Source organism: Haliaeetus leucocephalus, unplaced genomic scaffold, assembly GCF_000737465.1.
Source record: "Haliaeetus leucocephalus isolate CR32 unplaced genomic scaffold, Haliaeetus_leucocephalus-4.0 Scaffold932, whole genome shotgun sequence".
NCBI classification, from domain to species: Eukaryota; Metazoa; Chordata; class Aves; order Accipitriformes; family Accipitridae; genus Haliaeetus; species Haliaeetus leucocephalus.
The window spans coordinates 16081231-16105187 of NW_010973368.1; the positions used below are offsets into that span (position 1 = coordinate 16081231).

A 23957-nucleotide genomic window follows, 5' to 3' on the forward strand; every position below is an offset into this window, starting at 1 on the left:
TCTCCCTCCCGCCCCGCGCTGCCGCCGCCGCGCACCCGCGGCCCCATTGGGCCGCATTTTAATGCCGAGCGCGGGCGGCGGCCCCGGATGAGGCGTCTGCTGCGGGCCGTGACCGTTATGTGGGGGGGGGGGGGGGAGGGGGAGAACCGCCCGCCCCAGCGCCGCCCGCCCCGCCGGCTTTCCCCGGCCCGGGGACGGCGATCTGCCCGAAATACCGTTTTACTGCTCGCCCGGCGGGGGTGGGCCTGGGGGCCGCCCGGTACCGGCCCGCCGGGCCGCTGCGGTAGCCGGGCGGGGTGTGGGTGGGGCCTCCCCGGCCGAAGGCAGCGGTGCCGGCGAGGGGGAAGCACCTCTTAGCCCCCGCGGGGGCCGCCCGCGCCGCTCGCTGGCTTCGGAGGGGGCGGCCGCGAACAACCGGCCCTTCAGAAATCCCCTTGTCAGGAGCCAGGGGCTGACAGCCGGGAGGGGCGGCTCCGCGCTCCGGAGGCAGACCCCCGTCCCTGGGAGCCGCGGGGAGAAAAGCAGCAATTTCTGGTTGATGCTCGGAGACCGTTCAGTTTTTTCCTCGGCGAGGTCTAAAGCTTTAAATAGGCTTTTTACATAGGCGCAGGGAGTCCGTCTTGTGTGAGGTTGCCTGTGTTTTTTGGAGGAGTTGGTTTTTTTTGTGGGAGTGTCTCTTAAAGGGAATAAAATCTTGTGAAGGTGTTCAGTATCTGTGGGGCTTGGAATAAGCCTGACACGCGCCTGCCCTGCTCGCTTCTTTTACCTGCCACGATTTTCTGATCCCTTCCTTTAAAATATGGGGGGGAAAGAGTCCTTTTAGTCAGCAGAAAAGTATTACTAGTGGCTAATTGGGTTTTTGGGGGTGTTTTTGGTTTTTTTTGTTTGTTTGTTTTACAGAAAATGTATTGCTGGCAGCTAGGCTCTGTAGTCAAAGGTCTGTGCTAAAGTTATGTAAATGTGAAAAAAGCGGTCAAATAGTATCAGTTCATGTAGCGTATTTTAAATGAATTTGAATAGCAGGTTGGTAGTCTATTTTGCATGTCATATTTTTTTGTCCTCTTTTGAATTTTTCAAGAGTCGTGTAAGATAGAGATAACTCTTTATGCTTCTGATGTAGTCCAAAATGTTTGCTCTGTGATGCTTGTGAATGACCAGTAGTTGTTAGAGGGCAATGTTGAAGGAAAAGTGTATTATTGGATGGCTGAATTCACTTGTCTAAAGAGGTAAAAAGCATGGTGATTCTGATTTTTACTCCCTTTTTAAATGTAGGGGATTACTTAGCAAGTATATTCTTGTATATAGTGGTTGACAGCCCAGTGTTCCCTGCTTCTTGATGAACAGAAAAGAACTTTCATTTAAGAGTTTCCCAAATACTGTTTAGTAGAATGGGTTCTGTATGCTTCTGTCTATCATTATATGAAACCTGAATAACTACACTTGCTGGGTTTTTTTTCTTAGAATTGACCGCCCAATAAAGAAAAAAGATAATAGAAACTAATACAGTCTTCTGGTTTGTGGAAGCTACCCAAGATAGCTGAATGCGAATGGATGTATGACTTATGAGCTGGCAGGATACAGGACCTCACTGAGATCAATTGACAATTTCTAGCATGCATTTGCACTCTGAAATTCGTAGTGCCTGATAGGATGCTTCCTTAGAGCTTCTGCATGCTGATTATTACTTGACTGAAGTGAACCATTTGTATAATCAATACACTTGATTCTCCTCCCACGTACACAACTATTACATCAGGGTAGCCCTATTGATTTCCATGGTTTTGTTCTTTATGAGCATGACCATGCAAGCTCAGTGGGAATGATACCCGCTTGTAATTTACTGGAGACTGAATTGCATTGCTACATTCAACTCAGTTATATCCATGATGCAGAAGGATGCAGAATACCTATTCTGACTTAACTTCTAATGCCAAAAAAGCCCCCCAAAGGCCAAATCACAAAATACATAGGGGAAAGAAAAGTATTCAAGTTTGACCTCCCCTCCTTGTGTGCATACACCCCCCAGCTTCAAACAACCTTTGGCAATAACCTGCTCAGTTAAGAGTGTTGTGAAGTTTTACTGAGCCTATTGGATAGGCTTTTATGCCTCCTACACAGCTTACTGAATGTTATAGAAGTGGTCAAATGCTGAGGTTTGTCTGTTCTCTGAAATTTTAGAGGGGGAATGGTTGCCAGAAAAATTCCAAAAGAAGCAAAACTGGGGGAAAAAAAAAAAAGACCCAGAACAAACTACTGGCTTGCAAAAGCGTAGCTATACTGAAGTTTCCCTGCAGAATCAGGCATACTTTATTTTGAACAAGGATAGTAGTTTTGCCTCTGTATTTTGACATAATTAAAGACTTGCTTGCACACTGATGTAATTGACTGTTTGGTTTAAATGCTTAGCAAAAAGTTTATCAAAAGATGAATAGTAAATAAGCCCATGCATCAAGATAAAACAATGAGCCCTATATTGCTGTTCTTGGGTATTTGAATTGGGGACAAGGGCACTTTGCTCACCAGAGTGTGGGAAGACAATGTGAATTAATAACTTGTTACTGTTTTCTAGTGCTGCTATATTAGCTTGTACATGGGTAGTACCAAATTTAGCCAATCATAAATCTTTGTCCATAAATGAGCATAATGTGTCTGGTGGCACCTCTTGAAATGTATAGAAATAACCTGTGAAATACATAGGAGTGTGATTAAAGGGGACTACTCAATCCTTGTCTTGTTACGTGGTTACTTAGAAGTTGCAGTACTGTTGTTGGCAACGGTTTATACTTACCATAACTTCTCTTATCACCTTGGTATCTATGGTGATATCAAACTTGTGACCCATGATTACTTTAATTAAAGTGTTGAGCTTGAAACAGGAATGCTTTGTTCTAGTTCAGATTAGCTTTCCAGATCTTCAGAATGGAATTATTTGTCTTTTTTCACATGTGAAAATAGGAACTGAACAAAGGCATTCTATTTTCTGAAAGGGTTGAAGAGGTGTGTATGGTAGATACATTAATGTTCCTTTAGTGTGTTTTCTCTATACTGTCTAATACCCATCCTCATTATTTTCATTGGGGTATGTTATAATGGATTTAGAAAATTGTACATAGTTAATGGGGCTAAGTGAGACACCCCAATTTGTACTAGGAAAATTTGTTTTTATGAAGTGGAATTTATTTGTGCCTTTGCTAGATTCAACTTGAATCATCCTCTTCAGTGACTGTCTCCAGGTTGGGTACACAGTAGTGGTGGGGGAGGGGAAAGATCATTAGAAATCGCTTTGTCAGATTGCGCTTGCAAAAATCATTCTTAGATGCAGGAGCATTTGGGAAGGGGGTGCTGAAATGTTGGCTCCGCCAAATGCTGGCATTTCAAGCAGCTGGAGCTTAATTTTGAGGGGGGGGAATCTATTGCTGTAACTACATCTGCTTGTAGGTATTGACTTCTTACTCTGTCAAGCTTTCAAACCTGAAATAGGTGTTGGCTTTAACTATTATTGCTAGCATAGATAGTCTGCAAGCTTAGGGCTGAAATAGCACAACCAAACTTAACATTGCCTGCAGATGTTAAACTGCTCAAGTACCCTATTCCTTGATGGGAAAGACAAAGATGCAGAAGTTATGTGTATGGTTTGGAAATGATTCTTGATAATCCAGGAAGCCTGTGCTGTGCATCCATATTTGGAAACTTGAGGGGTTCATGTTGGGTTTCTAGAAGGTTCTTCAAAACCTCTTAAACAACTTGTAATGCCTGAAAAAAAAAAAAGGAAGCATTTTCATTTGACTTTATCAGATTGCAGGGGTGAGAAAAATAATCACCTGCTTTCTCACCAGTTGTCTTGCATAGTATAAATGATAGACGAGTCATTAGGTTCGGTTGTGGGTCTGTATCAAGGATGGCCAAAATTCTTTGTGATGACAGGTAAAGAGCTTATTACATGAAAATTTTTCATAATGGAGGCAGAAAGTGATTGTCTGGTTCCTTTAAAATGTTAAGATGACAATCTATTTCTGACTCTGATTAAGACAACATTATTGGGTTTTGGTATCCATAAGCATTGAGTCTGCCCTGATGTTTTTACGAGTGAACCTTAGAGGATAAGGTAGATATTTTCCTGCAGCTGTTTTAAATATCTTTTCAGCTTTGAAAGTCAAATACATGAATGTGGTTCATCACTTAGAATGTCTCAGTTAAGTTGCCTCTTAGCCCACCTTCAAACTAGAATCCTCTAACTTGCTATTGGATCCTTCCCTGAAAGGTCAACGTCACTTGTATGCTGGTGATTCAGAAGGTCATAGCGCTTTGGCACGGTGTCTCACAAATGTTGAAGTCAGATGATGACTTTTGATATATGCAGTGTTTTTGTCAGTTCGTGTCTCAGTGTGAAATAAAGAGATGGGTGACACAGGGAAAGAAGAACCTGTTCTCCATCTGTGTGCAAGGCACATCAGAGGGAAAGTAACCTAGCAGCTGATTAGGTTAAAAAATTACATACTGTGCAAAATGGAATTTAACATTCAGAAGTGTCTGCTTAATAACTGTATTATTTAACAAGCTAATTATGGTTCTTTGCTTCCAAACATGACCAATGAACTAACTCGCCTGAGGAGATTGCAATGTGGTAGCAATAACGAAGCTGTTACTACAGTGCCTTGGTGTACTGCACAGTTGCGAATACATCCTTTATCATGTAATTGCATTTCAACTGTTCTTAAAGACAAATATGTTTAACTGATCATAAAAAGAAAATTAAGCTTAGATGTTGTTCATCCTTTTAGTTGGTAAGCAGAATGTCTTTTAACTTGGTACCTTGGGGAGGAGGCTGTAGGATTAGGTCTCATTGCTTTGCTACCAAGTGTACCTTCTGAGTTCCCTTTTGCACTCCTTGTTTTCCACAGGGGAATACTGTTTGAATAACAATGTGTTCTCCCTGCTCTGTAATAGAGGAGGAGGGTGGTTTAGAGAATTAGGGATCTAGAATTGGAGTACAACGGCTAAAATCAAGAATAACTGAGGCAGAAATACTGACAACGCCTCTTGGGTTGAGAGTTAAGGGGTTCATTTTATAAAGCTTGGGAGTTCCAAAGATGTCAGCTGGAGCTAGCTACTGTTCTAGAAATGCATGCAATAATGTGGTTCAGAGGTGGATGGATTTTCTGTGCAACAGAAGGGCTGCAGAGATAGAGAGACTGTGGTAATAAGAGCAAAAGGTAATCAATAAAGTCTTGGGAAACAGATTCTTCCATGATTTGTCATTGATCTGGTACTTGGAATCTGCGGTTACTAGTTTTATCCCAGTAATCTGACTTCTTCCTACATCAGTTGGTACTTGGGCTTGGTACTCTTAAAACCAGTACAAATGTGTTTTAAGTGGTAGTCAAAAGATATGGGTGGCTAAAATGCTGAACTTTCACTGATCTTAGTAAAAAAAAGTTTGTTTGACATACTTGCTTTGAAGTGCAGAAGTGAATCCAGTTCAAGATGTGTATTGCCCCTATATAGGGCGTGAGAGAAGTGCAGATGGAAGGACACTGAACATCGAGATTTGTTTGGGCATGTCCTAAACAGGTACATAGAACAACCCAATTTACACTAAGTATCTATCCTAATGTAATTGGGCATAGTAGGATGTTGGGAGGTATCTGTGGTATCTCTAACAAATCAGTACTTTACAGCTTTATAAGATAGATACTGGACATAGCTATTGCAGTGACTGGTAGTGCATGTTTTTGTGAAGATGAAGTGATTAATTGATTGACCTGCATTGACATCTTCAATACCTTTCAGAAGACAGGACTAAAATCCTGTTCCAAGTTCCTTACAGAAAGCTGCATTAGATCTGTAAGAATAGTGCTGAATACATGCTTAAGCAAAATGCCTTATATTTGAGTCTGCTGTACTCTCAGGTGGTTTTAAAGGACAAACCAAGGCAGATTAGATAGCATATAGCAGTTAATTTCCTGACTGGCTCCATGGCTCTGCCCGTATTTAGCTTGTATGGGTGGCATCACGTTAGTTTGACATGGGCATAAACTGCATGGAGTTACTATGCCTTATTTGTACTGTACTTCTCCAGAGGTGTCACTAGAATTTCAGGGTTGTGTCTCTGTGTTTTGCTTTGCTTTGGATGCAGTATGTTTGATCCTCTGATGCTTCATGAGAGGAAAAGGGGGAAGTAATTTGGATGTAGTGGGCATCAGGACTTGCTTGAAGGCAGAAAACGTCAAGCAGTCAACTTGCCCTGTTTGCAATGAGGATACTGGTTAACATAAGTTTGCTTGGACTTTAGCCTCCAAACTTTGAGCTGTCTAGTCGAGGTTGGTAGGGGATACCAAATAAACTTGTGATAAATTTGGGCATAGAGAATATCGGTAAAGTTCTTCCAAACACCTTCCGAAGAAGTGTGTGGGAGTTATTTTGTGTGGTGTTTTTGTTTTGTTTTTCCAATGAGTTAATAGTGTCATAGAAGGTCTGTAACTAGGATGATCTGAATACTAAAGAGCTACTGAAGTCTGCTTCTACTTTTGAAAAAGTATGTGACTTTTGGTGTGAACCAGGTATTCTATCTTGAAGGATGTTAGCCTGACATAACACTTTAAGGTAACTGTTTTGTATGTTGTTGTTCTGGTTTAAATTAGCTTTTTAAACTGCAGGTTTGTGCTGCTGTAGAGATACATCTTTTTTGGTATAGGAAGGTTTGATTCCGTTTTATTTTCACATAACTGCCAATATATTAAGCGATACTTTCTCTTATTTTCTGCTGTATCAAAGCAACATGTTCATAGTTTTTCATGTTTTACTCCAGTAGCCTGTGGAATTGAATAGCTGTGGAATTGATTTCTGTTGGTGGGCTTTTGGGAAGTAAAGGCACTGAAGGCTTACTTTCTTTCAGTTTGGCCCTCAAATGGCAAGAAAGCATTGTATAATAGCGAGCCTTTATGCTAGGGAAGGAAAGATGATCTTAAGGAATGTATACAAAATTTCCCTGTTGACTCATGCATCTGATCTGAGACAGGAAATGAAAACTTACTTCTGTTATGAATGTCATCAAACAGTCAAAGTGGAAGTTCTGGGTAGCTGTTGAAATCGCTACATTGAAGGCAGCTGATCTCATTCTAGTCTACAGCATGGAGAAGGTGTCACTTTTAGCTTTCCAGAAGTTTTGTGCTCTTCTGAGCTTCATGATGTCTTTTCTGCCTGTGTAGGCATTGCAAAATATCTTTTCTCAAGCTTCTGTTTTTAAGAACAAATTGTTGCCACATCGGAGATTTATTGACTCGAATTTGTAACTCCTGCAGGTGCTGTGAAACTTAACATATAATCCTTGCTTAAGGAAGATCTAGTTGCTTTCTTTAAAGCACTGGTAAAGACTGAAAGGTACTGTGGTGAGTGGAAAACTAGATTAGAATAAAAAAAATTGTCTCAATAGTAAATTTTGTAGTTTATTTCCAGTTTAATGCTGCAGATAGTATTTTCTTATTAACACTTTTGTCTTTGCAGCTTTGGAGTCTGTTTTCCTCTTTCACCATGGAACATATACATGAACTGCTATTTGATCTGGTAGATCAGATTAAACCCCAAACTAGCAGTAACATTTCTAGAAATAGCTCAGTGGCAAACATTAAAAGCAGGCATTACAAATTGAATAGAAATTTGTCCTTAGTACATTTCTTTTATTTGCAGATGTCTTGTCCTCTCCTTCCTAACCAAAGTTACTGAGTAATGAATAATGTTATTTCCTTTGTTTCTGTTTAGGAAAAAAAAAGAAAAAAAACGTTGCTTCATTTGTTTTGTGCCTTATGTTTTCCTTTTTTTTTTTTTTTTTTAAATTGGGGGAATACTATTTCTGTCCTACCACCTTGTATTTCCATTCCTTAAACACTACCTGTAAAATAAAACTTCCTGTTGTTTTTGTAAAGCCTCTTGTGTATAAAGTGATCTGCAGAATCTGCTCCCCATACACAGAGTAGGAGAAGTAGTGTGGTGGCAAGTTTATTAACGTTTAGCTGAGTAGTTACAGCCATATACACATCTGTTGTCGTAGGTGTATTTGAGGGTGGAAAACAGGAGAGGTGCTGTGTCTTTCTTCCTGCTGGTGTGAGCACTGCAGTGAGGAGCATAAGTGGATGTTTCCATTCTCTGGTTTCTGTTGTAAAATAGCAAGAGGAGAGAGAAAACGTTATGTCTTGGCATGTTCCAAGGTCTGGATGTGAGTAGACAGCAACAGCAGGTCTTCCACCTGATTTCAGTGCAGTCCTTGAGCACAAATGCATAGGAGGAGCTCTAGAGCAGATAAAATAGCAGTATCTTAACTGGTGTGCAGATCAAAGCTCTGAATGATCCCTATCTGCTGTTCTAGAGTGGGAAAGAGCTTATGCTGGCCTCTGACATGGAAGGAAGAGGCCCCCTTGGGAGAGGGACATGCTATTTAGGTTTTTGCTTTCTTTCAGTCCTGTCTGCAAGTGTTGAAAACCATTAATTTTATGGGCAAGTGCTGAAGCCCACTAGCAGTTATTTTTAAATTTCTTGTCCCTCCATGACACTTCTGTTGGAGGTCAAGGGAGTCTGAAGACTGAAGTAAAGATCAGTAGTCTTAACGTCTTAGGGTAAGTATCTGCCCCTCCTCTGATGGCCTGGCTTTTTTACCGACTGCTGTTGAGATCCAGAGTGGGTATGGTGAAGGTTAGTCTTGGAGAGCTTAAGGGAATTAAATATTTAGGCATTGTTTCAGGAAGAGAGCATTATCTTTCAAATGCAGCCAACATTCATAGGATTGTTCTACTTGTTTCCTTATTTGTTTAAGTAGATATGCAACTTCTGTGCTTTTTTTGTCACCCATTGTGTTCTTTCTGTGTTCTTCATGATGTAACTGTATGGGTGTCTTTTTGCTCTATACAATTAGTGTGGAAATCTGGAAGTATTCTTTTAAGTGTGCAGCAGTAGTGAATTTGTATTGAGATGCAGCCTAATAACTTACATGTTGTTTTGATCTTTAGTATGTATTGAATTCAGTATTTTGTGTATTTCAGATGATAAAAAAGATATTGACCATGAAACAGTGGTGGAAGAGCAGATCATTGGAGAGAATTCTCCTCCAGATTACTCAGAGTACATGACAGGGAAGAAACTTCCTCCTGGTGGAATACCTGGCATTGACCTCTCAGACCCCAAACAACTGGCTGAATTTGCTAGGTAAGTAGGAAGAAAGGATTTTAAAACTAAAATGGTTTTATTTTCACTGGTTTAATTATGAAACTGTTAGGCAAAATAAATAGTAGTTTTAGTTTGGCTTATTACTGCATTTAATCATCTTCTAAAACAAGGGACTTGGAGCAGAGTAGCTGATGCTGTGTTAAAATAACTCAGTTTTATATTCAGCAGTGACTTCTTAAATGGTTTCTGGTCTTTGTTCTGTTGGGTAAGACAGTACCTAAATACATTGATAGACTGCATCTTTTAACAGGACAGAATGTGTCTTTCATGTGAGTAGCCTTAGATTCTTCAGCGCCAAAGGATCTGATAAGTGGAATGCTGCATTCGGGTTGTTCAATACAAGAAAGCTAGACTACAGCATTTAGTTTGCCACTACTGTTCTTTTTCACCTGCTTCTGAAGCTCTAGGTTTTAAACTTCTTTTTACTAGAGTCACGTGTCTTGCACTTTCAAGTGCCACTGGTAATTCCAGTTTCACAATTGGTAACTACTGCTTGGATTTCCTCTAGTGCATCAGAATTGTCCTCGTTTACGTATCAATAGATTGACCTGAGTTACAAGGTGACTTTTACTTTCAAATAGAGGTGAAGTGGGGGAAGCTCTGTTCTACGGCGGAGTACCGAAAGTGTCATGTGTCTCCTCCCCCTCCCCTCCCCGAGCCCCTGGCTCTGGTACCGAGTGCTCAGGCCAGCCGGTGGCCACCAGAGGGCAACCGTGAGGTCACCGGAGAAGTCTGCTTTGGCACAGGGAAGCTGTGATGTTAGGGTCGCCTTTGCAGCGTTTACTTGGTCCCCTGCTTTGTCTGCTTGTAATGACCAAAGGCGTACTCCTCCAGTCAGTGCATGGGCAGCGTTCGTGCTGGTGTGTCCAAATATTGAGCACAACTGTTAGCTTCCTGCAGCTGCTGGTAGGAGTTTTTGCATGTTGAAAGCAAAACGTATGTATGAAGCTACGCTCATGTTCATTTTGTTACCAGCTGGCTATTCTTCAGAGCTCTGTTGCACAATTCTGAAACTTAGAGCAGGTGGATGGTCAGATGCTGTTACTCTTACTTCCTGGGTCAACTAGTAGAGGAAGAAGTGCGTGCTTTTTTTTTTTTTTTAACCACTGGGTTTTTCAGCTAGTTGCTAGAGGGCAGGGACTGTTGAGACAAGTTCTGGTCTGGCTTCTTGGTTAAGTGGATCTTGGTGTCCAGTGGGTGCATCTGCTCTTGTTTCACCTCTTGGATCTTGCTGCTTTTTACAAGCTTGTTCTGTTACTCTGCAGTGTGTTTGTGCCCGAGTATTGCCAGCACAGCCTTTTCCCACAATTATTTTCAGTAGAGCCATAGAACTATGGATTTTGAAGGCTCCTAGTAAGATAGTTTTGCAGGGCTTGCTCCCTGCTTCAGGCTATCTGATCTGAAAATGTATAAAAACACATCACAAACAACTGAACACAGGGTTTTATCTAAAGTGGTGGGTGGTTCTAGCTATTGATACTGTGATTACTTGTTTTACTATTGTTGATCAAAGTGGTTATGTGTTCCTCTGAGACCTGCTGAAACGTTAATACAATTTTTTGTGAAAGACATGTTTAAGTGATACTCTGAGTGTACATTGTGTTCTAATTCTAAAATGTTACGCATTTCTGCTCATCATGTGCTTAGAATGGTATTCCCAGTTATTTCAAAATATACTGAAACCTTCGGTTCTATTAAACATTTAAGTATTGAATAGCTATCTTCTGTTAGGAAGTTTAAGTAGTTTCTCATAGGGTATTCTCCATGCAAATACTGATTATTTTTTTCCAGATTGGTTTGAATACTTGAAATGGTTGCCAGGATTTGGGCTTCTTGAAATAACCAGATTGTTTCTATTGGATCTGTTTTATATTTCTTAATACTGTAAAATGTACTGCATCTTTGGGTTTTAGTTAAGTTTTCTGTTGAGAAATTAGTGGCAGCTGGCACTAATTTAAAATTGCCACTTTTTTTTATTCATGGTAGAATGTTCTAGGGAGTTCTAGAGCTAGAATTTGTAGCAGATGATGGAAAGATGGAGTTCTATGTCTACAGTCACTTTTCTGTTAATATATTTCTGTACAGCAGATAAAATGTAATCTACGTCAGTCATAAGACAAATGTATGTTGGTAGAGTAAGCAGCTTGGGGGGGACATGACCTTCAGCAATATCCCCAAGTTGCTCAAAACCCATGAAGAATTGTTCTGATAGCTTAATTGTAGATACGTGAAAACTTCAAGCATCTTTTAAGAAAGGTTTTTCGATTTCTTGGTCAGAATTGATGACTGTCAAACTTGTGCTGTTACCTTAAAAAAAAAAAAAAAAAGAAAAGTCTGTTAGTTTTATGTTAGATCTTAAATGATTGTGTATAGCTGAGGCTGAAGAAGATGGGTGTATTGGAATTTGAATATTGTTTTTAAGGTTTTGGTCCTCTTGCAGTGAAGCGTATTGAAGGGACTCCTTTTAGCTAATAACATGAATTCAAGCACTGATATCTATAAACCTGTTTTTATACTGATCATTTGCCTTGTTGATCTAGATTGCTGTGTGTGCAATATCGCTAGAAACCTTGCATGGCAAACTGGAAGAAAAAACTGGGTTTACATGTACTGGAATTGGGTTTAGAGGTCCTAGGAATACAGTTGTTCGTGCTAAAAGAATGTGTTTATTTAGTGTAAAGTTCTCTCTGAAAGTTTCAAGCATTGCTGGTTGCTTTACAATCCAGAACTTTGAAATTCTCAGTAGCTGTATTCTGAAAACTTTGAGCAGCATGTAAAGTTGAAATTGTTACTTTTAAACTTAGTAAGTAGCTTCATGTGCTTGTGAGTAAGGTTTAGAGTAACAAATTCATATCTTGATGACTTTGAAAAATAATTGTGCACAGTCCACATTTAAGGAGACATGAAATGGCTAGTAAAATTGCATGCTGAGTGTATTTTGTGCAGTTGAGAGCAAATTATTTTGGGTTGCTTTCCTTGTTTTCATTAAGGCAGTTGGAAGAATCTCACTACACATCTGTAGGAATCAGCTACTCAAAACCAGGCTGGATTCACTGTTTATAACCATGCAGCTTATTTTGATCAAGGGTAAATTGACTGAGGCATTTGCATTGATTCTTAGGAACAAACTTCTGAGGTTAAGTTTAAGCGGGCAAAGCTTGAATTTGAGTGGTAACAGATTTCAGGCAAGGTTTTGGAGTTGTGATCACGGTCTGGTTAGTGAGAGGTAAGGCAGGAGTGGACTTGATGCTTGGAAGTCCTCTGTAGCTCTGCAGCCCTCTAATTGTTTTTTGGGGGTTTTTTTGTTGGTTTTTTTTAAACTGCAGTATCTGCAACGGATACCACTGCTGCTCAGCAGCTAGGTGGCACTAGCAGCGTGAGCAGTTACAGTCTCTTGTGATACAATTGTCTTTCGCTGCTTTTTTTAGTGCATTTGTCATTGAGTCATGTAGCAGGAATCCGGTTCCTTTAACGGGAACTCTTATATTTTTTCCTGGAAAGGCCTTTATACATTCTAAAACTATTGAAAACACTGTGAATAAACAAGGTGTGTCAGAACATTAAGATGTGTTCAGTAACGCATAGAGAAATGACCATAAAATATACCTGGTTAGGCAATTTATCACCTTTTACAAATTATTTGGTTCTATTGTAGGACTCATGCATTTTCTCTAGTATGCTTTAAAAATGAAATAAAAAAAAATTGTGGATTTCTCTTAGGCAGTCATATCGGAATGTGAAATATTAGGTGTGAATGATCTGCTCAGAAAGAAATAAAACCTAGTAAATTACCATGTTCCGATTTTTATACCTTTGACTGGCACACTGGAAATCCCTTGAAGTGAAAGAAAATGTTTCATCCAAGTCTAAATTGATTACAAGTAATTCTGTAGTTAGCTGTGAAGGAGTCATAACTGCTTGGCAATAAAAGCTTGGGGAAGTAGCAGACATTTCTAGTTGGTGCATATGGCAAACTCCCTCAAACAAAGCCACTAAAAAGGATATCCCTGATACTTTCTCCCTCCCTCTTACCCTCCAGACAGATACATGACTGAACTGGCTAAAGCAAGCAGAATAGAGACATCAGTAAAACTAAGAAATAAGAGGGGGGTATGCTATAGCTGGGAAATTGGCACAGTAATGGGTCCTAGTGGTAAAAACTTTACTCTCCATGGCTTTATCTTCTGTTCTTAGTACCTTTTCTGAAGGAGAGCCACTGTGAGGACTGCCCTTCCTTTCTATCCACTTTCCAAAATGGACAGGAAACAAAGAAGAGGAAACTGCATAAGAGTTTGAAATTGGACACCTTTCTTAAAAGTGACAAAGCATTCTAGTCACCTAGATTTATGATTTAGGCCTCTTTATAAGGTGTATGCTTTTCTACTAGTTTTGCTCTTGTTACAGAGAAGCTTAAAGTGCAGTAAACTGACAATTGCTTTACACAAAGTGTTCTTCTAGGGGAGGGGAAGTCTCTTGCTCTGTACCACACTGCAAAGGTCACTCTTTCTGTTTACACATGTAATATTCTTCATAACTGGGACAAAACTAGTAATTATTTTTGCCAGAATCTTGGAGTGGAAGAGAACTTTTTCCTTTTAAGACATTTTCTACCTAACTGTGACCAAAGCATGGTAAGACACTGGCTGCGGGCTCTTTGGTTGCAGATAGATTCCTAGGACACCTTGTGCCACTCCCCTTTTGTCCATTTATCCAAAAGCCAGTCTAGCCAGTTTCAGGAGTTCTTCAGCACAAATGAATTCTTGCAGTAGCATAGGGCCATGACGCTCATGTTGTTTGCCTCAGCAGGGCAGTACAAGGGGAATGGCAGAGTGAGGGAGCAGATCAGAAGTGGCAGTGATGCTGATGATACAGACTAATTTCCTCTTCTTCTAATTATTCTTAACAATGCAGTCATCAGCACAGGTGAATACCACTGCTGGTCATCAGAGACCTCTAGGATATGTCGAAGGAGTTGTCTGAGAGAGAGTGATGCTGTTTAGGTCAGATTTATGTATAGAGGGAGAAGAAAGGATGTGAGAGCACAAAAATTTAAGAGGCAAAAAAGTGAGATGATGGAACAAAGGGGAAGTTCTATACTGTTATTTGTTTTTTGACCTATGGATTTTCTTTATTCCTAGCCCTAACACTGTTTCTGTGGCTAAGTTTTAAAACTGGATCTATCTACAAGACAACAGGTTGTGGAGATTGACAGAAGTTTGGGGTGGGGATTGGTTCTCTCAAGGTACCATTCTTTCAGTTCAGCTGGGTAGGTGAAAGGAGGTAGTTAGCTGTTACTTTCTGATATTGCACAGTTACAGAGTTGGTTGCTTTATTTTGAGGTACTGAGTGGTTTAATACCTGTGATTTCACTCAATCTTTATGCATGGATAAGAGAGTGTGCTTTTATGGACCTCATTCTGTGAAGCTATTGGGTTGCACACCTTCCTGCTGCTGTCCCCCATTCCGTCCTTCCACGCCCCCACCCCCCAATACAAGTTAAAAGACTTGGACTTTAATCACAGTGTCCCACTGCCTTGATCCAAAAGGTACACTTGCTAGTTTTTCACAGTTAGCTAGTCTGCAGTTGCTACTACTGGGCATGGCCCATATGAACTCACTGCAGAAATGAAAATTCTGGTCTTGTCATGTAAATTGACTTTCTGCAAAGGCAGCTGTTGCAAAAGTTCCACCCAGGTATTAAAGTGTGTGTCTGTAGTTGTTTTAAATAGTGGTATGTGTTAGAGTTCTGGTTTTGGTTAATGTTTCAGGCTAAGAAAACTTGGACAGAGCTGTAGAGATGCTCTACTGGGTGGGAGCCAAAAGTCTATAACCACCAGCAAAAGCTACCTTCAACAGTGTAATTTAAGATCAACAGCCCAGTTTCTAGTCTGGTCTTCTTTTGCAGAAAGTTAATTTTAAAGTAAGACCAAAATCTTTTTTCTAATACATTTGAATATATAAGTCTTTGAATTCTTCTTTGAGTGATTGTTTATATGGATTCCACAGCCTTGTGAGCAACATGACATTTTTGACAAAATGATCTGTTATAGCTGTGCCTGTGGTGTACATGCCCTCATGCCTTCAATCCAAGTGTATGAAAGGCCCAGCAGCTTCTTGCTGCCTGTGGCACTGAGATACAACCTGGACACTGTTTGCCACCTCTTCCTGTTGAAGTATCTGCTTCTGTTTTGTTGAATAGCTTGGTTGCCTGTGAACCCTGTGCTTCTACACAGTCGTCTTCCTCATTTTAAGCTTAAGTTGCCCACTTTCCATACTTCCAGGAGAAATGAAAAGATTTTAAATCTGCCCCTTTATTAGCTAAACTTTATTGTCATTTTGTAGTCAATAGGGACTAAATGTTTGTACGTTCAAGTATACTGCTGGGCTGATAACTCCTTACTTTAGAAACAAAGCTTGAAAATGAAAAAGTCAGCTTATTCCAGAATGGACACTCATAATGTTACATGCCTGCTCAGACACTGAACTGAAAAATGTACGGTGTATGTCGAAGCTCCAGTCTGTCCCATGTCTAACCATCCAGTTCAGCTGTGATTAGTTCCTCAAACTTCCCGACTACACTGATGTAGAAGTTTTCTGACTACACTGGCCAGGATGTTTACCTTCTCACTCTACTTCAGCAGCCTGTCACAGATGACACTGTTGTAGCATTTCTTTCTTAAAGATTGACTTAATACCAGAGGCAAGACACAAGAGTTACAAATAGGATTTAACACAGTGATCAGTGGGATCTTATGCCAAGTGTAAAAAATGCAGGCGCTGCCCACTAAAGCTATTTACCACATCTCTTGTGTCTAGTCTCTCCCTTTACAGGTGGTCAGTTAAGACTTCAGAACAATAGTGATTTTACTCATTCTGATGATGTCACTGACAGAGATCTTGGGCCTAGAAGTTTTTTGCTCTGTGTTTTTTTTTTTTGCTGGGGGAATGAAACAGCCAACATGTAACAAGTTGATAGAGTTAGAAGTAAAGGAGGTGTTTTTTGGCACCAGCTTTGTCCCCTAAGGGCGTTTGATCTCTAATGGCATTAAACCGTGGCACTATGTTCTCTCATGTCCCGTCTTGTCAGAGCATTCTTCTCTGTGTGTCCATTTTGGCATAACAGTCACTCATCTCTGTGCCTTTTCCTTTTGTAAAAATTGTAGAGACTAATAAGGAGAATCCCATGCAAAGGCTAGTTGAATGCTTTCTGTAGGGGTACTGTGAGAAAGCTTTTGTGTGTGTGTTTTCCTATAGCCTCAGTACCTGTAGGACTATCAGTCCAGAACCTCACTGAGAGTGTAGGTGGTTAATCCCAAAAACTTGTTTGGATTTAGGTATTTAATACTTTACTCAAAGAGGCTGTGTAAACTAAACAGCACAACCATTCTGTATTCCAATTGGATTATATAAATTAAATCTAATCAATAAGGTCATCTAAATTGGTCTGTAATCTTGAAAAAAGAAAAGTTATCAGGAAGATTAAGATAATAAAGAGGCTGGTCTACAGGAACAGATGGAGTTCAGGATGTTTCTGCCCTTAAATTGATGAAAAGTTTAGGTATGCTGCTGGCGATGGTGCAAGAGGAGCTTTGTCTACACAAATACCCCACACCCGTCCTCTAGGAGCTGTTAGTATCTGTAAATGAGGAGATTGTTGGATGTGATACTTTCCAGCTTCCATATTTTTTGTCACATCTGTATTTTTAACCCTGCAGGAGACTGCAGTGTTCTTCAGTTAGCACTGTACATATTCAGTGTAGTCTGGAGATGCTGAGCCAGAAGGAGTTTCCTAAGTGTCCATTTAGAGAAAAGAACAAACGCAGCCTCTAAATCCTTGGGTTTTAATGTTGTGTCTGTGAAGTGGCTAACTGTCAAGTGCTTTAGTCCGTATGCGATCACTTGAACTGTGCTATGTCTACAATACTGAGAGGAGTCAGATTGTTCAAGGGACAAATGATAGCCCACAGAGTCAAAGGAGACTTCTCCATCACATAAGACTCCACTGGCAGTTATAAGGAGATTTTCCTGGATCCAGTCCTCAGGACCTCTCTGAGAGGTTTTTTACTGCTCTTGCCTTAATTCAGCCTCACAAGGCCTTCTGTTGCTGTCCTCTCTCACCTGTCCACATGAAGGAGGCAGGTGAAACAGCAGATTTCAGCCATACGCATAGGAATGTGACAGTACTAAAGAAGACTGGACCCTGCCTGCAAAGAAACAAACGCTTATGCAGTCAAATTGGAAGAATTTTAGCTTATTTCCCTACAGTTCTTGGGAATTGTTTTGAATGTTTCGAAGTTGCTGTTTAGCCAGTCTCAGATCAATTATTAAAAATGCATGTAAAAAAAACCCAAAACACCATGTGTGCACTACTTGGAAATCTCTTCCCCCAGCCCTGTTCTTCCATATCTATTTCCAGGAACTGAACTCACGGGGATTAAAACTGTCTTGGATAGCAACAGATTCCTCTGCTTCTTAATGTTAAGAATAGTGATCCTGAAATTCTAATTCTTTTGTTAAAATTCAAGCCACTCATCTCTGTTTAATTAAGACTAGAGAGTACATCAGAAAACCTTCCATTTTTAACTTGCAGATATGATACGTAGCTATCTTGTTATACAGTATAAGATAGTTCTGTATTACCAGGAAAGTTGTTGAGGAAGTCACATAAACAGACTAGCTCCCCTTCTACAGCAAGGTTTTGGCATGCGCAAAATCTCATCACTTATTTAAGTGAATCTTCAGTGGTATGAGGTGCATTTATTTACAGGTACCTATCTCCACCTTATGGTGGAGATAAGCCTTTTTTTATTTTATTTTTTAGAAGGCAGCACTACAGGTTTGAGAAATAAATGTAGGTAGAAGTGCAGTGCACTTCCCTGGAATAGTGTCCACACAGCTGACTCTTCTCTGACATTCAGACAGGTGGTTGTTACAGCAGGACTGTTCTAACATTGTTTTCTACAGGGAGTCTCACTGTATTTGAAACACCTAACGCATGCAAGTAATAGTTTGCTGGGCTCCTTATGTAGTGAATGGAGACTAATGGCGCCTATAATGTAGTGATGAAGATCCCTATCAGCGACCATGAGTAAACAGATGATTGCTTGTCAGTTGCCAAGAGTGGAATCCATGTGTACAGTAGCTTGAAGTAAGAATAATTGCAGTTTCTGTTGTTCTAACGGATGTCTACATTGTCTATGTAGATTCTACAACTTGCCTGCCTTCCCTGCATCTGTAGGGTTTTCTTCTGAAGTCTTGTGTGGTGAAAATGATTGAGGCTACTCTGTCATTCATGTCCTCGTGCAGGGATAGAGAGGAAGTGAAGATAAATAGGCCACATGGGTACTGGCACAACAAAAATTGAGTTTTCAGACAAAACATCCTAATTATAATTAGTGTAAGTCAGGAAAAAAACTTCTATTTCCACATACTCAAAGGACTAGGAAGGTAGTATTAAATGTCTTATTCTGTATTTGAGAGGTCCTTCTGGAAAAGCTGAAATTTCCAAATGCCAAATTATACTGTTAATGTTATTATGAAGGTTTTGAAAATATTAAACTGAGTACTATTGATGCACGTAATACTTATCGAATAAATGTGTGCATTATGTAGGCAGTTACAGGAGAAGAGCTGTCTACTAATGTTTTTCTACTAATTTTTTTCGTTTTTTATCTTTAAGAATGAAACCAAGAAAAATTAAAGAAGATGACGCTCCACGAACGATAGCTTGTCCTCACAAAGTAAGTGAAGTGCTCAGCTTCTGAGTAGGTAGTAATTTGTAGACCAGAATTTTGTATTGATGTTTTCTCTTGAGAATGAATAACTAAAGTATCTTACTGTTAATAGACTACGCTCAGTAAACTGTATTTTAGTTATTATTCTTTAGAGGCTTCCTTAAAAACCTTTCACTGAATAATATATTATTCCCATTCCTTGTCTTAAGGTTAGTGCATCCCTAATCTTCTGGTAACCATGATGCACAGTCCCTAACATGCTGGTTTTACTGTTGTGATTTCCTGCCACCCAAGAATACATACTTGAAAGAATGTTCTGAAAGCTGTTCAAAGTACGTTCCTAAGATCTATATATCCTTGCTTGGAAACTATGACAGATTTGGAGTCTAGATCAGGAATCAGCAATTTATGGTGCAGATGCCAAAGTCAGCATTGTTGGAAGACTTTGAATTACATTCCACAGAGCTGGAAGGTGCATTGTCTTGGAAAAAGAGAGAGAGGCATCTTGGAGATGTGATTCTGACCCACTGGGAGTGGGGAGGCCTCTGTCTTGAATAAATGTTGCCAGTCACCTGGATTGGTAGCATCTAGCTTTACTGCATTATCCAGCTTTTGTAGAGCTTCTGTTAGCTGACTTAGTCTGTAACAAAAAAAACACAAATACAATCTTGCTGACTTCTGGTCTAGATAAGTGTGAGCCTAGCAAATAATCAGGGCAGATAGCTAATAGTACACATTAGAGAGCATGAATAGAAGGCTTCTTTCTGACAGGCATAGTCTAAGGAATTTGCTGGATTCCTCTTTGTGCTTATATTGATTTCCAATTCTTCACATTCTACAAGTGTCATGTTTTTATTGTAGTGTAGTATAGTATGTGGAGATACAGGAACAGTTACTCCTTATAATACTGAGGAATGCTGCCTTCATTTCTTTGATTTACTTTCTCATAGCTTCAACTTCATCTGAACAAGGGAAAAAAAAAGAATATTCTGTCCTTCCATTTTCTCTCTTCTAGTGTTTCTAGGCTTTGTTCATTTATTACTTCAGTTTAAAGAAGAAAAAATATTGTAGAATATGTAACTGCTCCTCTCAGAGGCAAGCAGGGACTTTGAAATAAATGCAAAAAAAATTGATAGTGTGTTTATTTTGGTGTTGCTTTGCCCCACCCAGTTCTGTTATGTGCAATGGATGATGGCACAACAGTTGTTAAATTAGCCAAAGAAATTCTAGTGCCTGAAGAGAGAACTCTTCCTGAAAGTGGCATTTCCCCCCTTTTTAAGAAATAAGGCATATCTAAATGTGGTTATTAGTTTTGAAAAAAATAATTTCCAAAGAGGAAGCCTGCAGAATTTAAGATTAGCAGTTTAATGTTCCTTTAGGTTCTGTTGTTGAATTTTATAGCTCATAATATAGTGATGTTGGTAGACTAGTTTAATGTAAGTTTAAACAGCATCATTTGGGAGTACAGATAGAATTTATGGTTGTTAACAGGATTTTATGAGGGATTTTGAACCTTGAGGAAGACATTTATAAAACATATGATAGATGTCTATTGATTGTCACTAAAAGGTGAAAAAAAAGGTATAGAAAGATAAGGGAAAGAGAGCCCTCGGTCACTTCTGGCTTAAGTGTACTCTGGAATCAAAAGTAGTAATTCTGTGTTGATGCAGCATGAACCCCAGATTAAGACTTCCAATGGCTGTACCTGAGTTAATGTGAGTATCTTTTGCTTTTAGGTTGAGTTGGCACTAACTCAGAGATTCTTCTATCTTATTCAGTTGCCCACTATCACTTTGCAGGTTTAAACTGTAGAAGCAGTGGCAATCTCTTTATATCTCAAGGTGGTAGTGATCAATCTGCTGCTGCCAGTTTGGACAAGGTAGTTTCTGTAAGCTGTTATGTGCTGGAAACCCTCTTGCTCCATTTCTTCTCAGGAATGAGAAGGGCAGAGAAGGAAGAGGACAGAATGTTGGGAGATGGAGTGGTGCACATACAAATTGGTACTAGAGAATAATCTGTGGTATATTAGAGACTATATTGCATATTGTAGTACTGTAGTACTCAGAATATAGCATATTGAAGTGTATATACCATAGGTATCCATGAACTATCATTCTGTCTTTTGTTTGTTTTGTCTCTTTTTTTTCCCTGAAACTGTTAAGTGCTTTTGTTTGGTTTATTCATTTGCTTCTTTCAGAGCTGCATCTTCTCCATGAGACTGTCCTATTATTCATTTGACTGCACATGGTTAATAATACTAAGTGAAGAGAGGGGTTTTGGGTTTTTTTGTTTGGGATTGTGGGGGTTTTTTGTCAGCTTTTCAAATGATTAGTTTTCTTGGTATTGCTTTTTAAAAATAAATGTAAGGGGTCTCCTTTTCAGGGCCAACTTTTAAGAAAGTATTCAGGATATAAAAGCATTTTTAAATGCCTGTACTCTAGCAGATAAAACCTTTTTTATCAGAACTAGCTTATCTACTAATTGAGTTTCACTGTTCTTTTTAAGGGCTGCACAAAGATGTTCAGGGACAACTCTGCCATGAGGAAGCATCTGCACACTCATGGCCCTCGAGTACACGTATGTGCAGAATGTGGCAAGGCCTTTGTGGAGAGCTCAAAACTAAAGCGACATCAGCTAGTTCATACCGGAGAGAAACCCTTTCAGGTACTGTTAACTTCCAGGCTTAAGTACCACAATTTATTTGGTGAAAATGTGTAAACTGTAACTGTAACCTAGCTTCCATATGATTTTGGGTATACTATGTTTTTTCTAAAATCAGACGAGGCACTGAACCATCACCTTAAAAATGGGAAGTGCCCTTAAGCTAATTAGGCTATCGTTTAACTATTTCCCTGGGCTTTTGTTAGAAATTAGCAAATTGTATGTACATGGGACATACCTTCCAAAATATGATGTAAAGTTACCCACTTTAAAAACGAAGTCTGCAGTTACTACTGATTAAGGAAAACGTCTCTTTCTCCTCATCATCTTTCCAACTTAGCACTTGTGGGCAACTGAGACTTGCAGCTGTTTGCTCAGTTGACTCATGATGCTAATTTTCAGTAGCGGGTATTAATCAATTTTCAGCAAAATGATGGTAGTCACTGAATCTCTTTCCATTCATATCAAGTCACATGAGCTTCTGCCACCAGAGGTCCCCTGCCTACTTCATATGATACTCCTTATAAATCTTCTTTACAGGTATTCATAGTTAAGATATGTTAGTTTTTGTTTTATTTATTTATTTATGGTTAAATAAGTTATTTCAGAAACTTGATTTGCAGTCCTTAGGCATTCACTTAGATGTGTGTACTGGATCTGCTGTGTGGTAAATATAAGTATTTACCGCTAAACATGTATTCCAAGCCCATCTTAAAAGTAAAGCTGGTAAAATGAGCAAATCTTTGCAATTGTCACTGAAAGGGGGAAATTCTGATGTGAAACACTGTTTCTGTTTTCTACTATAGCATAGCAAAATACTGTTTCAGATGCAGAGAAGGTGGTTTTAGTGAAAGCATTCGAAAATAGGTACACTGCTGTGGTAAAACACTGTGAAGTATTAATTTTATTTTTTAATGCAGTTTACAAGTGATGCCCACAGCTTCACCTATAATAATCTTCAGCATCTAGCTTCATGTTTGTGCAGTCTAGTGATTTAAAGAGGAATATGGTTCTAATCAATGACTGAAATGAGTACTGTTTTGTTAACTAATGGAGTATGTCTTTTCCTTTCAACAGTGTACGTTTGAAGGATGTGGAAAGCGTTTTTCACTGGACTTCAATTTACGCACACACGTGCGAATTCATACTGGCGACAGGCCCTATGTTTGCCCATTTGATGGCTGCAATAAGAAGTTTGCGCAATCAACTAACCTGAAATCTCACATCTTAACACATGCTAAGGCCAAAAACAACCAGTGAAAGTTGGAGGAGAAAGTTCTTGAACTCAAAGCATCTTACAGGAGTATGAATTGGAAATAAATATGCCTCCCCTTTGTATATTGTTTCTAGGAAAGAATTTTAAAAAAAGAACCCTGCAAACCTAAAGGACGTGTTTTGATAAGTAGTAAATAAAAAGCAAAAAAAAAACCCCACAAAAAAAAACTTTAAGGTGACATTGCTAAGATGCTCTACCTTGCTCTGTAATCCCGTTTCAAGAACACGGTGTTTTGTAAAGTGGCCTCAACCGGAGGGGTCAGTTCATGAACTTGCATCAAAAAAGACAATTCTTTATACAACAGTGCTACAATTGGACTTCTTTTCACGTTCTTATAAATATGAAGCTCACCTGTTGCTTACGATTTTTTTAATTTTGTATTTTCCAAGTGTGCATATTGTACACTTTTTGGGGATATGCGTAGTAATGCTATGTGTGATTTTTCTGGAGGTTGATAACTTTGCTTGCGGTAGATTTTCTTTAAAAGAATGGGCAGTTACATGCATACTTCAAAAGTATTTTCCTGTAAAGAAAAAAAGTTATATAGGTTTTGTTTGCTATCTTAATTTTGGTTGTATTCTTTGATGTTAACACATTTTGTATAATTGTATCGTATAGCTGTAATGAAATCATGTAGTATCAAATATTAGATGTGATTTAATAGTGTTAATCAATTTAAACCCATTTTAGTCACTTTTTTTGGAGAAATACTGCCAGATGCTGATGTTCAGTGTAATTTCTTTGCCTGTTCAGTTACGGAAAGTGGTGCTCAGTTGTAGAATGTATTGTACAGGCACTGACCTTTTATTAACACCTGATAATATGTACATCCCATGTAATAGAAAGGGCAACAATAAAACAGTGGTCCTAAAGAAAGAATATGGCAGAAAATGATCTGTAAGCACAGTCTATTTTCTTTTGTTGTCCAGAGCAGTCCTAGTTCCTCTTGACCTCCCAGAAATTGGAAGCTAAATAAACTCAAGTTTCCTTTACTTTGCATTCAGTTACAACGATTTGTGATGAAATTACATAATGCCACGTCAAGTGGTATACCTAAACAGAATTGCTGA

At 39.3% G+C, this 23957-nt stretch overlaps 1 protein-coding gene across 2 annotated transcripts in view; it reads left to right on the plus strand.

The window, feature by feature from the left end:
• The window catches only part of YY1 (YY1 transcription factor), a 25614-nt gene extending 1657 nt beyond the window's left edge, over positions 1–23957 (plus strand). The window contains exons 2-6 of one of the 2 annotated variants that reach the window (XM_010583939.1): positions 9033–9195; positions 18896–18956; positions 21456–21614; positions 22081–22151; positions 22689–23957. In XM_010583939.1, coding sequence (XP_010582241.1) covers positions 9033–9195; positions 18896–18956; positions 21456–21614; positions 22081–22151; positions 22689–22827 — 593 coding nt within the window. In that variant the 3' untranslated portion in view covers positions 22828–23957. The remainder of the gene's footprint in view (positions 1–9032; positions 9196–18895; positions 18957–21455; positions 21615–22080; positions 22152–22688) is intronic. The other variant, XM_010583940.1, reaches the window with a different exon arrangement.